General features: G+C 41.1%; 2 protein-coding genes across 2 annotated transcripts; one reads left to right on the top strand and one right to left on the bottom strand.

The window, feature by feature from the left end:
• The first annotated feature begins 419 nt into the window (after nt 1-419).
• trmt13 (tRNA methyltransferase 13 homolog) lies at nt 420-6,344 on the top strand. Its single transcript, XM_059341423.1, has 10 exons — nt 420-572; nt 2,195-2,241; nt 2,540-2,606; nt 3,240-3,299; nt 3,402-3,578; nt 4,819-5,022; nt 5,211-5,283; nt 5,363-5,437; nt 5,520-5,967; nt 6,050-6,344. Exons 1-10 carry the CDS (start codon nt 462-464, stop codon nt 6,225-6,227), a joined length of 1,440 nt encoding a protein of 479 aa, XP_059197406.1. The 5' UTR covers nt 420-461; the 3' UTR covers nt 6,228-6,344.
• Nucleotides 6,345-7,155: 811 nt separating this feature from the next.
• lrrc39 (leucine rich repeat containing 39) lies at nt 7,156-13,948 on the bottom strand. Its single transcript, XM_059341639.1, has 8 exons — nt 13,815-13,948; nt 12,730-12,838; nt 12,489-12,645; nt 12,248-12,384; nt 10,129-10,274; nt 9,894-10,046; nt 8,667-8,869; nt 7,156-7,497 (listed from the first exon to the last, which is right to left on the bottom strand). Exons 1-8 carry the CDS (start codon nt 13,946-13,948, stop codon nt 7,484-7,486), a joined length of 1,053 nt encoding a protein of 350 aa, XP_059197622.1. The 3' UTR covers nt 7,156-7,483.
• Between the last annotated feature and the right edge of the window lie 1,294 nt (nt 13,949-15,242).

Genomic DNA, 15,242 nt, shown 5'->3' with positions numbered 1-15,242 from the left:
AGTATCATTATTAACATCTGTATTTATTGATAATTATTTAATTGGTTAAGAAACAGCAGCAGATTTTATTTTTCCACAAAGTTTTGAGAATTCTGATATAATAATCTTAGGCAAATATATAATAACTGAGGATGCAAACTCAAACATTCAGCAGCTTCACACATATATTTATATTTATTATATGATATATAATTTATATAGAGACACCTAAAGTTAATTTAACTTAATAATCGTTAGCTAATCTTTAACAGCATTCATTTGTTAAAGCCAAAGAGATATTTCTTAAATTCTGACAATATGTAATTTTTTGTTATTATTGTTGTTGTTGTTTTCATCAGTAGTTATTTTTTGTAGTTGCAATACAAGATGTTGTTTTCATTCACACAAAAACTTTGACTCGTGTCTCCTCAGTATCTCCTACACTTGGGTGAGCACAGTGAACGCATCACGCAGCGACCAACATGGCGGCCCCCCTGCCCGGCAGATGTGGCTTCTTCGTGGAGAAAAAGAAACGTTTCTGTAAAATGATCGTGGCGAGAGGGAAAGTGTTCTGCGGAGAACACGCGACCATGGTGAGTTCAGGGACACGTGGTGAGTTCAGGGACCCAGACAGCACGATAATAACAGGAGCTCATTGAACTCTGAAGTTAAACTAAAACATGTAGAGATAAAAACAGCTCAGTTCTGTTGGTTTGCAGCAGGTGGCGCTGCAAAAGAGAAAAAACTATAAGAACTACAGGAAGTGTAAGAACTGGATGTGTCAGAGGAAGGTGGTGTGGTGGTTAGGTCACAGGTTTGAATCCAGCTCTTCTGTGTGGAGTTTGCATGTTCTACCTGGGTCGTCCAGCTTCCTCCCTCAGACCAAAAACATGTAGTGATAGTCAGAATCAGAATAGTTGTTAGTACAGCGAAAATAGTCGTAGTGGATAGTGATGGTGGAGTCGATGTGGTGATGGTGATGTGTGCAGCCACCTCAGGGCGCCCAAATGTCAAGTGACCTCATCCTTTGTGTCATATGACCACCAAACAGGACACACAGATCAATAATGCAGCGATAAATGGGCCGATAACAGTCAGAAAAAACAACAGATAATGGGTCTGATAACAGACAGATAACGGGTCAATAACTGACAGAAAAACGGCCAGTAACTGAGAGACAAATGGCAGATAATGGGCCAATAACAGACAGGTGAAGGGGCCGATAACAGACAGTTAACAGGCCAATAACAGACAGATAACAGGCCATTTACAGACAGATAACTGGGCTGGTAACAGACAGAAAAACAGCCGATAACTGACAGAAAAACGACAGATAATGGGCCAATAACAGACAGATGAAGGGGCCGATAACAGACAGATAACGGGCAAATAACAGAAAGAAAAACATCCGATAACAGACAAATGACAGGTCAATAACAGACAGAAAAATATCCGATAACACAGAGATAACAGGCCGATAACAGGTCAATAACAGAGAGAAAAATATTTGATTACAGACAGATAACAGGTCAATAACAGACAGAAAAACGGCAGATAACAGACAGATAATGGGCCGATAACAGACAGATAACAGGGCTAATAACAGACAGATAACTGGCAAATAACTGACAGAAAAATGTCCAGCAACAGACAGAAAAACACCTGATAATAGACAGATAACGGGTCAATAACAGACAAAAAATCGGCAGATAATGGGCCAATAGCAGACAGATAAAGAGGCCGATAACAGACAGATAACGGGCAATTAAATGACAGAAAAACAACCAATAACAGACAGAAAAATGCCAGATAATGGGTCAATAGCCCCCTGAAGGGGCCAGTGGACGATTATTATCATTATCATTTGTGGTAAACTGGCTCATGTTCCCTCTATTCAGCTAGATTAGTCTCATGGGTTCTGCAAGAAATCTCCACTTCCAGTGTGGTGATAACTAGCTATGCTTCTGCATGCAGCCAAAGGTTTAACTGGTGACTCTATGACCCGTAGGAGTGAATGAGAGCGTGACTGGTTGCCTGTCTCTGTGTGTCAGCTCCGTGTTAGTCTGTCCAGGGTGGACGCCGCCTCTAGGCTCCGCCCCCTCGCCACCTGAGCAGGATAAGAGGTTAAAGAAGATGAGTGAATGTGTTCAGCTCACTCCTGGTGGTGACAGGTGAGCTGTGATGTCACTAACAGCTTCCTGTTTCCTGTTTCCAGGAGGAAGGAAGCAGCAGGAGGATCGTGTGTCCTCTGGACCCCAAACAGTGAGCCAGCAAATCAGACACATTACTGAAAAAAAAGTTTTTTGATGCATTTTTGAACAGATATGTATTTTACTTTTTGCTCGGCACTGACCACATGTTTATATGTTGATAAATACTTTAATAATTAAAACGTGTTCACTAATGTAACGGACTAATATGACTAGTTTATGATCTGTTAATGAATGTATTTACTGATAATAATCTAAGCATCAGTGTGACTTCCTGTCTGGTGACTTCCTGTCCGATGACTTCCTGTCTGGTGACTTCCTGTTCGGTTACTTCCTGTCTGTCCCTTCAGCACTGTGAGTGAAGACAAACTGGACAAACACCTGAAGAAGTGTAACTCCAGAGAGAAACCCAAACCTGTGAGACATTAATCATTTCAACATTATCCACATAAAAATAATAATAATTATTATTAAGTCAGTGTGTCCTTGTGTCTGTTGTCATATTATAATCATCAGCATCATTCTTGTTATTATAATTGTTATTGTTGTCACACTTGTAATGATCCTCCAGCTGTTTACCACACAGACTGCATTAATACTGACTTCTGCACTATAATTATAAATATTATTTAAAGATTTGATGGTGGATACATTTTTTCTGTTTAATAGTTAAACAATGCTTATTACTGATAATATCGGTCTGTGTTATGTAAACGATAAAGCCTGTAAATTTAGTAATAACAATAATAATAGTGTCAGAAATGCTGCAGTGCATGTACATATTTATTATTATTATTATTGTTATTATCCAATCCACTTTATTTATATAACACGATTTTAGCAAACTCAAGGTTTCCAAAGTGCTGCACAAAAAGATAAACATAATAAATTGATTACACAATAAAAGCACAATGAAAAAGATGAAGTAGACAATAGAACGTTAAAACAGAATATAATCGATAAAATGCACTGCCTGCACAAAATATGACCATGTGTCAGTAAAATCTAAAATGTGTGAAAGTTTCTCACCAGTGATTGTGAATCCTGCAGGTTTATTATGTGGAGAACATAAACGCTGGAGCAGCTGACGGAGACGAGACGCTCCAACAGGTGAGGACAACACAATCACAATGATATTATTATTATTATTATTAATAATATTATTAATAATAATAATAATAATAATAATATGTGTGTGTGTGTGTGTGTCAGGTGAGTCTGTGTGAGCGCAGCCGCACAGAGTTACAGTCTCTGCTGGACAAACTGAAGACGGCCGCCTCAGGACTGCAGGGAGACGTGGAGGACCGGGTTCTGTCTCATCCTGTCGTCCAGGAGGAACTCGCCAACCCAAAGAACGGAGACTCCGCCCACAAACACCTGAAGCAGCAGGTACACAAAAAAAACCTGAACACACCTGAACTGAGATCACATCACTTCCCTAAAACATTTTTACAATACAGCCACTTATTTAACTTCCTATTAAGATATAATTACTGTGTGGGGCTTTTACTTTGAAAAACAGCCTTGTCCTGAATGTCCTGTTAAGACACAGTTACCTGTCAGGCTTTTATTTCTGCTAAACTACTAAAGTACTTATTTCTAGAAAACTAGGTCCAATTCCAACACACAGATACCATTGTGGGCTTTTATTTTGAAGGCCTGGCTCATCCTGACTTTGCTGGCTGATCGCACCTCTCAAACTACTACTAATGTATTTTCACAAATCGTGAGACAAAAGTTTAATATCATCTGAAAGAAAAGTCTCTGGTGAACGAGTTGGTATAGGTTTCATGCCTGTCGTAAAAAAAATGTGAGCAACATCGCAGGTTAGAAAACTTTGTTTTTCTGTTTTCTTCTAGAAATGTCTGGTCCCAGTTAACATTAGTCTCTATGGGACAGTTGGCTAGAGTTGCTGTCACATTCAGGCTCACTGAGAAAAATCTGTACGTCCGATTGACTCCAGAGTAGGATGTCTGCGAAGAGCATGAATTTCTCTACAATCTGCCCTTAAAAAAATATTTATGGAGAGTGAAAGTTGTGGGAACCAGCACAGGTTTTTCAGAAAAAAATCGGAATATTTTCCAGCCTCTCTCCACTCTAGCTGTGATGTCATTCACTCTAACTCTGAACATTCCGTCCAATACACACCCATTATAAACTTTGATTTGGCCCAATAAATTATATAGTCTAATGATCTGTTTAAACTTTTAATTATATTTCTAAGTTAAATTATAGCAAATTGGCACAACCCCAAAATGAGGTGTTTCGGAGTTTTTTCATGCTGATTTCCCATTTTTTTCAATGACATAGAACACCACCTGATCATCCTGCATGTTTTCATACATCTTTTAGAAGATGAATAAGAAATAATAAGTATGGTGATTAAACAGTGCACCCGTGCTGCACTCTGAATAATAATAATAATAAACTTTTTAGGTGCTTTAAGGACATAAAAAATGACGATAAAACAGTAATTCATATAAAATAAGATGGAATGATTGAATTCATAACCTGTATGGTAGAACCACTGATTCTGATTCTTCAGAAACAGGTTCAGGACTCTGAGCCCCCTGAGGAGGTGGGGTCTTCTGTGTTGTTTTTCTGTCTCTCACCTGTCAGGTGTGTCCAGTCCTCTATCTTAGGTCACCTGGAGGCGCTGGGGCTGCTGGGAAGGGGGCGGTGCTTCGTGGAGTTCGGGGCAGGTCGAGGGAAACTGTCTCACTGGATCCACGAAGCCCTAAAGACCGGAGAGGACCTGAAGACCGGAGACCACCTAAAGACCGGAGAGGACCTGCAGCTGCTGCTGGTGGAGCGCTGCAGCACCCGGTTCAAGGCAGGAAAACCTTCAGACTCCTTCATCAGCAGTTACATGATCAAACCAGCAGAGGGCGCCAACATCCAGCTCCAAAAACTGCTTCAATAGCTTCAACCCCAAATCATTGAACCTGTTAGAACTAAACATTCATGTTTTATAAAGTAAATCAGGTCTGACCTCTTCTCTTCTGGTCTCTCCTGGTTCAGGTTGACGGGAAACATCAGGACGTTGGAGTTCAGTTTGAGAGGCTGCAGGTCGACATTCAACATCTGGATTTAAGTAAGAAAAAAACATCTGGAGTCTCTGGTGGTTCAGGTCTGTTCGGTTCTGGTTTGAATCTTGTAACTGATGTTTCCAGGTAAAGTCCAGCTGCTCACACAGAAGAGGCTCCCGCTGGTCGGAGTCGGTAAACACCTGTGTGGAGCGGGGACAGGTGAGTCCTGAACTCTGAGAAGTCGAACGCAGCAGTTTTTAAGGATGTGGACTCAGCTGGTCTTCTGTTTGTCTGCTCTCAGATCTGGCTCTGCGCTGTTTGTTGGGGACACCAGGACCCAGAGAGGGGACAGAACCGCCCCCGAAACGCTTCAAAACCTCAGAACCAGCTGATGAATCTGGATCTGCGGATTCAGCAGGACTGCCAGACCCTGGTCCTGGTCCTGGTGTTGACCCCGGTCCTGGTCCTGGTCCTGGTCCTGGTCCTGGTCCTGGTCCTGGTCCGATGCAGGGCCTGGCGGTGGCGCTGTGCTGCCACCATCGCTGTGAGTGGCGTCACTACGTGGGGCAGCAGTTCTTCCTGCAGCGAGGCCTCGGGGCTGCAGAGTTCTCAGCGTTCTGCCGGATGTCCAGCTGGGCCACATGTGGACTCAGACCGACCAATCAGGACGGCCAGCCTCCGGATCCGACCAATCAGAGAGGAGATGACGAAGAGCATGAACCGGCGGAGGAGGCGGACGCTGTGAGCGGGTAAATGTTTGACCTCTGACCTCTTCAGTGCAGAATTTAAACTCTTTTAAGGTTTCTGACAGTTTTTCTTCTTCTTCTGCAGGTTTCTGTCGGCGGAGGAGCGCGAGCAGGTCGGTCGTCTCTGTAAACGTCTGATCGACGGCGGCAGACTTCACTTCCTGAAGACGAAAGGATTCGACGCCAAACTGACTCGCTACGTCAACAGTCAGGTGACTCTGGAGAACGTCTTACTGACCGCCGTCCCCTCGTCTCCGTCCTGAAGGACCATCAGGAATCACACAGAGACACCAGTTTCTACAAAAGAGTTTTTATTTGGAGTTAAAATGAATATTTGTTCCATTGTTTTGTACATTTTCTATTAAATTCATTTGTGTTCAGTCTGTCTGCTGATTGGCTGCTTGATTTAAATGACAGAACATTTGAAAAAAAAAAAACAGGGAATTTTTTATAAAACAGATTTCAGCCTCCACAAACAGAAAAATATATATATCAATATTTTAAAGAGTCTTTGATGTGGATTTTTATCTTCTGTGGTTTTAAAACCTGCAGCCGAACTCTGGGGAGAAAAAGCCCAGAAGAAGAAACGTGGCGTGACAGAATATTTTAGTCTGATGAGTCGTCGCCCGGCTCTGAAACAGAAACACGTCAGATTATCATTATAATTAATATCAGCTTCAGTAAAAATACATTTGTTTCATTTAATTTGATATTAAAAATAGTTTTTAGTTACATTTAATTGAAAAAAAAACAACCAGGAGACAAACTTTATTAATTAAATGAAATTTTAAATGAATTAATGTTAATATTATGATGAGGATGATGATGATGATCATTATTATTATTATTATCAGCTTCAGTAAATGCATTTGTTTAATGTAATTTGATAATTAAATATTATTTAGTTACATTTTTGGTTAAAAAAATCAACCAGGAGACAAACTTATAGGAATAATTATTATTATTATTAGCTTCAGTAAATGCATTTGTTTAATTTAATTGGATAATAAAATATTTTTAGTAAAAAATCAACCGGGAGATAAAATTGCAGGAAATATTATTATTTTTGTTATTATTATTATCATTATTATTATTATTATTATTATTATTATTATTATTATTATTATTATTATTATTAATAATAATAATAATAATAATAATGCTACATGTTATTGGAATGGGAGGCTTTAATTGAAACATTACCCAGGTGCATTGTGGGAAATGTAGGATCTCTTTCCATTAAGTTTATAATCTGACTTTCACAATAAAAGAACCAAACACCAACACGGTGAAATGTCTTTAACCTGCAGTCTGCCTGACGTCCAGCAGGGGGCGACTCCACCGGCTGCAGAGAGAAGTCTGATTGTATAGAAGTTGATTTCTCACCTCACTTAACTGATCATTTATAATTATAGATGCATCTTGTTTACGTTAGGTGATAATTTCCTCCAAATATGGTCACACCAGCCGCTGATGTCACGGTGACCACGCCCACCTCTTACAGACCCTCTGAAGGATTTCAGAACCTTGAAACTTGACAACAAAATTATTGTAAATAATACACATTTTACACTTTCACAGTTTTTCACAAACATCAATAAGAGATATTAACTGTCAGTTTACTTACTTCACTAACTGCTACGACTAAAATCTGACTTTATCTGCTATAAAAATAGATTTAAAGTTGCCTTGATGTTCACAAAGAATAGGAGCGAGAACGAAAACATCAATAAACCAGTTTTAGTTCTTTGGGGTTTTTTGTGTTAAAGTGAAATGATGTTAATAATGGAGTCACACAGAGAGAGAGCTGCTGTTACAGTCTGTTCACACCAAACTCAAAGCACTTTTTCGCGCATTGTTCACACATTTTTCGCACGGCAAAGATTCATATTGGTCGAGTTTTTGATTTGAGTTTCCTGAGTTCTGCTGGACATCAGTCATCCTATTAAACTGCCTCATATGAGAGAAACGGTTCTGATTGGCTCAACGGGTGAGTGACCAGACACGACTGCCAGAGCAAATAAAACACGAGTTTGGCAGATCCTACTGATTTCCAGGCCACAAACACAAAAAAAATTACAAAAATCATACAACAGGAATCACAGGAAATGAATGGAAACTAAAAGACAAGTTAAACTTTTTCACCCCGCACAAGCAATTCCTGTGATGGTCATGAAAGCCAATCAGCATTGAGAACCAGGTTCCATTCAGAAAACAGTCATTTTAGCAGTAGTTTTCTTGCGTTCTTGCAGATGGACCTGATAACGCATGAAGTTAGACTTTTTCCACATTAGCATCATGTTGTAGTTATTTCTGATCCATTGATTCACATTAAATTACAGATAAATCACTTTATTTTGGCTTCTTAATGATGCATTAGTGCTGTAGCAGCAGGCATCCAGACACAGCTCCTGCAGAAGGTGATGAAATTCATCCAGATCATATTATTAATCCAGACATGTTGACATATCTGGACTTCCAGAGCAGCAGGAGGATTATTTCACTAACGGAGGATGACATAGAGAAAAGTTGTTGGTATCTACAGTGTCACGTCTCACAGTATTAACGCGGATAAACACAAAATATACCGCAGTCAAACTTGACATGAAGCGAGAGCTGGCTTCATATTTGGTGTGACCACAGATTGAAACAGTTAATCAGTCAGCGTGTTGTTAAGGAGCTCTGGATGAGTGGGTACTAACGGTTGACTCGGTGCATGTTGAGCACGGCGTACGCTCGCTTCCTGGCCTCCTGGATGTAAATGTGCATGAACTCTTTTCCAAACATCTCTCTGTCGTCTTCCTCATCTTCTTCATCATCTTTTTCTTCAGTGTCCTCAGTCTTTTGCTTTATGTCCGGCAGCGTCACGTCCAGAGTCAGAGGGTTGTCCCGGAAATTCACAAACCTGCTTCAACAGAAACACAAACAGGTGTTCAGTCTGAGAGACGACACGCGGTCAAAAACAACAATAATGATCAATTATTTTACAGATAATTTCTTAAAGAAAAACAGATAATAACCAGTGAATACCTGTCTTTAAAAAAATATGTATCTGTATAATTACTCAAACGTTTTTATTCTATTTTTTAATTTACTTTTCTATTTATTAATTATTTATTTTATAAACTTTTTTTTACTTTTTTATATTAGCCTTTTACCATTTTTTTTTTTACAATTTCGTTTAAAAATATTTACATTAAATCTACTGTAAAATATTACATTTTACATTCAGCAATATGATGTGTATTTTTTTTATTTTTACACTGTATATAACATTGAAGGCCATTAGGTAATTGAATAAAACTGTAAAATCTATAATGTCCTATTATAATAAGTTACAGATTTCAACTTCCATTTTATTTTAATTTTATTTTGGTTATAAAAGTATTATTTTTATCAACTATTATTATTTTTTTATGCCATCTGCACTTAATGTAGAAAAAACAAGAATAACCCTGTAAAATAATACAGTATATTTCAGGAAAATAACTAATCTTTACACGTCTAAAATATTAAGATGTAAATACAGGTGCATCTCAATGAATTAGAATATCATAGAAAAGTTTATTTATGTCAGAAATTGAATTCAAAAAGTGGAAATAACACATTATATAGGAATGAAACATTTCATGTCTCAATTTATTTAATTTCTTCTAATTATAATGATTATGACTTACATTTAAGTATGCCCTAAAATTCAGTGCCTCAAAAAAATGTTAATATTACAAAAGACCAATTTTAAAAAGTCTGTTTAATATGTAAATGTTGACCTCTGAAAAGTATCTCCATCTTATGACTCAATACTTGGTTGGGGCTGTTTGACTTGAACTACTGGAAATTTACTTTTCCATCATATTCTAATGTATTGAGATGCAGCTGTATGAATATGTTTTGTTATTGATTGTGTATAGGAGGGCAGAGGGACTGGCCTGAGGTTGGACATGTCGTCCATCAGAGGCGGGATGTCCCTGAGCCGGTTGCTGCTGAGGACCAGCGTGTCCAGTCGCTGCATCCTGCTGATGTTGTCTGGGAGTTTCTCCAGCTGGTTCCTCTGCAGCCACAGCGTGTGCAGCATCTCCATCCTGAGGACAGACGCACCTCACTGTTCATTCATTGGCTGACGGCAGAAGAAGGGGGCGGGGCTCTGATGATGCCGTCACCCACCTGTGTATGTCCTCAGGCAGGTGCTGCAGCTGGTTCCCTCCCATGTCGAGCCACTCGAGCGCCGGCAGCGCGACCACGCAGTCCGGCACGCAGGAGAAGTCGTTCATGGACAGATCGAGGTGCTGCAGCCTGGTCAGGGTCCTGAGCTGAGGGTCAGAGGTCAGAGGTGCATCCTGGGCTCCCTAAACAGTCTGTGAGCTGCATAAATCGGGTCTGACTGGAAAGCTGAGACTGTGATCTAATGAATTTATTGGTACCAAACCAAACTCAAAGCACGTTTTTCGCACAGCAACGATTCATTTTGTGGAGTTTTTGATTTGAGTTGAGTTCTGCTGGACGTCAGTCATCCTATTAAACTGCCTCATATGAGAGAAACAGTTCTGATTGGCTCGATGGGTGAGTGACCAGACACGACTGCCAGAGCAAATAAAACATGAATTTGGCAGATTCTGCTGATTTCCAGGCCACAAAAACAAAAAATGTACAGAATGCATATAACCAGAATTACAGGATATCCATGTAAGTTAAAAGACAAGTTAAAACTCTTTCACCCCGCACAAGCAATTCCTGTGATGGTCGTGAAAGCCGACCAGCATTGAGAACCTGTAATCTAATGAATCTATTGGTACCAAACATGTCATGATATCTTGTTGGAAGGAGTTGACGTAATGCTCCAAAGTTAGGCTGCATTTTAATCATTTTTAGCCTGACCTCTGACCTCAAGATGTCTTTACAGACATGCCCACTTTATGCAAATGTCACGCAGTTAGGGCAGAAATCCTGCAGTGTTTCTCATGAACTACTAATGTGTTATCATGTCCTCTTGTATGTGAATCTTTGTGCATCCTGGGGTCCCTAAACAGTCTGTGAGCTGCATAAATCGGGTCTGAGTGTAAAGCTGAGACTCTTGTGGATTCAATGAGCCCAATGTTCTTCATGTTGATGATATTAGTGAGTGAAACTTGAGCTCAGTGTATAAAATGAGCTGCTGTGACCTCTAGGAGAATCACAGCCTCATGAAACTTTACAACCACCAACTAGAGACCTGGAGCATTCAGACTAGAGACCTGGAGCATTCAGACTAGAGACCTGGAGCATTCAGACTAGAGACCTGGAGCATTCAGACTAGAGACCTGGAGCATTCAGACTAGAGACCTGGAGCATTCAGACTAGAGACCTGGAGCATTCAGACTAGAGACCTGGAGCATTCAGACTAGAGACCTGGAGCATTCAGACTAGAGACCTGGAGCATTCAGACTAGAGACCTGGAGCATTCAGAGGATGGATGGCTGACACACTAGATTCACAATAAGCAGGCAACACAACACAAGTGTTGCCATACAATCACTGAAAAATACACAAATCTACTAAATATTTTTTGGAAACAAATCACAACAAACCAAACTAAAACTAGATATCTGAAAATGAACTAAAACCACAGTTAAAAAGTGCATAATAAAAGATGTATTAAGCTCAATAAGGAGTTGTTCTCATTTTAGATCCTGTAGTTGCAAAAAGCAATAACTAAGAGCTTGACATACAATCACACAAAATACATAAATCTACTGAATTTCAAACATTTTTTCATTTCTCTGGTGTTCCTCAAGGTCTTGGTGTATTGATGTTATATTCTGGAGGGTTTTTCTGACTATTTTTATCCATTCTTGAATTTAAAAAATGACTAATTCTGCACCAAATGTGTGTAACAAATGGTATCAACCTAAAACTGCGATGTTCATACTCATATCATAATGTTCTAAACCTTAATACAATGTAATCATTTTAATTGATAAATTAACTCATTGTTTCTTCAGAGTTATGATTGTAATATCTTGACTCTCAGTGCTGAGCTGCATCTCAAATTAATCTTCAAGTTCCAGCTTCCAGATTTTGAACATCTCTTCTATGTGACATCTACTGTTGACCTGCTGTCTCCCCCTCAATACTTTCTGTCCCCCTTAAAAAAAAGTCAAAATGTCTCTATGGGGTTCTCAGAGGTCCGTGTCATTTGGGATAAAAACGGTAAATTCATGTTTTTCATGCCGGGTCTGCAGGTCGTCTTTGTTCTAGTCTGGAATCTGGTCTTGGTTCCGGTTTGGAACCAGATTGCAGTGTGTACCTGGTCTGGCAGCTGGTTCAGGTCCCGGTTCATGGCCAGCTCCAGCCGCTCCAGACCCTCACAGCAGCCCAGCTCTTCAGGAACAAACTGGATTCTGTTGTAGCTCAGCAGGAGCTCTCTGAGCCGGGTCAGCTTCCCTGGGACCAGAACCAAGACACATGGAGTCAGAACTCTACTACGGGACCTGAATCCGGTCTACAGCTCTCAGATCTGTGTTGAGGTGTTTATTTTTCGTACTGACCGATCTGTTTGGGGATCTCTGTGACCCCGTTCCGGGACAGATCCAGAACTAAAAGGTTCTGGAAGCTGGAGATGAAGTGAGGGATCTTCTGCAGTCCGGTCCGGTGAATCTGCCACTCCTGGACCTGACTGAACTGGACCAGACAGCCCGGCAGCGTCTGGTGGAACATAAAGGTCTGACCATCAGAGAGTCACATGGCACCAGAAACCAGTCCGGTCCACTTCCCATGGGGGGGCGTTACCTTCCAGTCCTCCTGCTCGATCCGCAGGATGAGTCGTCCGTCTTCTGTCTGCAGCTTCTGCTTCAGCCGGGCAAGAACCGCCCGGTCCTCCCAGACCCCCACACCGAGCCTGGACCAGGGACAGGGATTAAACATCATGGACCAGACAGACCAAGACCCAGTCTGGACCAGGGACATGGACCAAGACTCAGTCTGGACCAGGGACATAGACCAGGACTAAGTCTGGACCAGGGACATGGACCAAGACTCAGTCTGGACCAGGGACATAGACCAGGACTAAGTCTGGACCAGGGACATGGACCAGGTCTCAGTCTGGACCAGGAACATAGACCAGGTCTCAGTCTGGACTAGGGACATGGACCAGGTCTCAGTCTGGACCAGGAACATAGACCAGGTCTCAGTCTGGACTAGGGACATGGACCAGGTCTCAAACTGGACCAGGTCTCAGTCTGGACCAGGTCTCAAACTGGACCAGGTCTCAGTCTGGACCAGGTCTCAGTCTGGACCAGGAACATAGACCAGGTCTCAGTCTGGACTAGAGACATGGACCAGGTCTCAGTCTGGACCAGGTCTCAGTCTGGACCAGGAACATAGACCAGGTCTCAGTCTGGACTAGAGACATGGACCAGGTCTCAGTCTGGACCAGGACTCAGTCTGGACCAGGATCATGGACCAGGACTCATTCTGGACCAGGTACATGGACCAGGACTCAGTCTGGACCAGGACTCAGTCTGGACCAGGATCATGGACCAGGACTCAGTCTGGACCAGGACTCAGTCTGGACCAGGGACATGGACCAGGACTCAGTCTGGACTAGGACTCAGTCTGGACCAGGGACATGAACCAGGTCTCAGTCTGGACCAGGTCTCAGTGTGGACCAGGGACATGGACCAGGTCTCAGTCTGGACCAGGTCTCAGTCTGAACCAGGACTCAGTCTGGACCAGGGACATGGACCAGGTCTTAGTCTGGACCAGGTCTCAGTCTGGACCAGGACTCAGTCTGGACCAGGGACATGGACCAGATCTCAGTCTGGACCAGGACTCAGTCTGGACCAGGGACATGGACCACATTAAACCGGTCTGACCTGCTGCTGGCTCCGCCCCTGATCTTCCTCCGGTTCTCCTGCTCCTCCTGCTGCTCCTCGCGGACCCTCCTGATCCTGGTCTCCCACAGAGCTTTGATGGAGCTCACCGAGCCGCACGCCACCACGCCCACCATGATGACCACTTCCTGTCAGCCGCGTGATGTCACAGTCAACAGGTGTACAGGTAGGACGACCTCTGACCTCTGACCTGCAGCCACGGCCTCCCTCTGAGCATCCTGACGGTTTATTAACAATTATTATCATTATTATTATTATTATTATTATTATTATTATTATTATTATTATTATCATTATTATTATTATTATTATTATTATTATTATTATTATCAGTAGTTTATCAAAAAAACCTTCAAACTGTTGGTATACAGTAGTAGTACTAAAGTAATAGTATTGTAACTACAGTGATAGAAGTACTGTTAGTAGTAGTGTTACTAGAAGTAGTAGTATTGTTGGCAGTATTGTTGGTCCTAGAGTAGCAGTGTTTAAGTACTACAGTAGTAGTATTGTTAGTAGTATTGTTGGTAGTACAGTAGTAGCACTGTTAGTAGTATTGTTAGTAGTATATGTTGGTATATAGTAGCACTACAGTCATAGTATTGTAACTACAGTCATAGAAGTATTGTTAGTAGTATTGTTAGTACCGTTGTTGGTAGTACAGTAGCAGTATTGTTGGTAGTATTGTTGGTCCTACAATAGCAGTATTTAAGTACTACAGTAGTAGTATTGTTGGAAGTATTGTTAGTGCTACAGTAGCAGTATTGTTAGTACTATAGTAGCAGTATTGTTGGTGTATTGTTGGTCCTGGAGTAGCAGTATTTAAGTACTACAGTAGTAGTATTGTTAGTAGTACTGTTGGTAGTACAGTAGTTGTAGTACTACAGTAGTAGTATTGTTAGTAGTATTGTTAGTACTACAGTAGTAGTATTGTTAGTACTGTGGTTAGTATTGTTAGCAGTACTATGTCAGTCTCACCCTGTGAAGCTCTGCGGCCCTCCTGAGTCTCTTTAGATGAAATCTGACCTCAGATCAGCTGCTGGATAATTTTAGCCTGCAGGTCACATGACCTCACTGACACAATGGCACAGTCACGTGACTCTCTGTGAGTATAAATACACATTTATCTGTTTAATGATAACTAAAACAAACATATATAAGTTATGTACATATGTATAGACAGAGAAAAAGTGACAATAAAGAGTAATTAAGTGGTGCTAAAATAAAATAAATATGATTAAAATAATTGTTGCTGCCACTGAAATAAATAAAATAGAACAAATAAGATTAAAATGAAAGTTATAAAATAAAATAAAGGGAATAAATGGTTAAAAAGAAGCGCCTGTAGTTCTCCTGCTGACCGCTGGGTGGCAGCGCGGCGTCGCTCCTGCGTCCCGTCTGCCTCGTTCAAAA

This window comes from Centropristis striata, chromosome 9 (genome assembly GCF_030273125.1).
Source record: "Centropristis striata isolate RG_2023a ecotype Rhode Island chromosome 9, C.striata_1.0, whole genome shotgun sequence".
Taxonomy (NCBI): Eukaryota; Metazoa; Chordata; class Actinopteri; order Perciformes; family Serranidae; genus Centropristis; species Centropristis striata.
Note: the sequence above shows the minus strand (reverse complement) of the source record. Positions and strands in the feature narration are given on the sequence as shown.

Excerpts from the sequence above, each read along its gene's own strand:
- trmt13 (XM_059341423.1), top strand. The coding sequence starts at position 462 with ATGGCGGCCCCCCTGCCCGGCAGATGTGGCTTCTTCGTGGAGAAAAAG. Across the intron at positions 5,284-5,362 it reads CATTCAACATCTGGATTTAA|GTAAAGTCCAGCTGCTCACA; the intron begins GTAAGAAAAAAA and ends TGATGTTTCCAG. Across the intron at positions 5,968-6,049 it reads GAGGCGGACGCTGTGAGCGG|GTTTCTGTCGGCGGAGGAGC; the intron begins GTAAATGTTTGA and ends CTTCTTCTGCAG.
- lrrc39 (XM_059341639.1), bottom strand. The coding sequence starts at position 13,948 with ATGGTGGGCGTGGTGGCGTGCGGCTCGGTGAGCTCCATCAAAGCTCTG. Across the intron at positions 10,275-12,247 it reads TGAACCAGCTGCCAGACCAG|CTCAGGACCCTGACCAGGCT; the intron begins GTACACACTGCA and ends TCTGACCCTCAG. Across the intron at positions 8,870-9,893 it reads GACGACATGTCCAACCTCAG|GTTTGTGAATTTCCGGGACA; the intron begins GCCAGTCCCTCT and ends CTGTTGAAGCAG.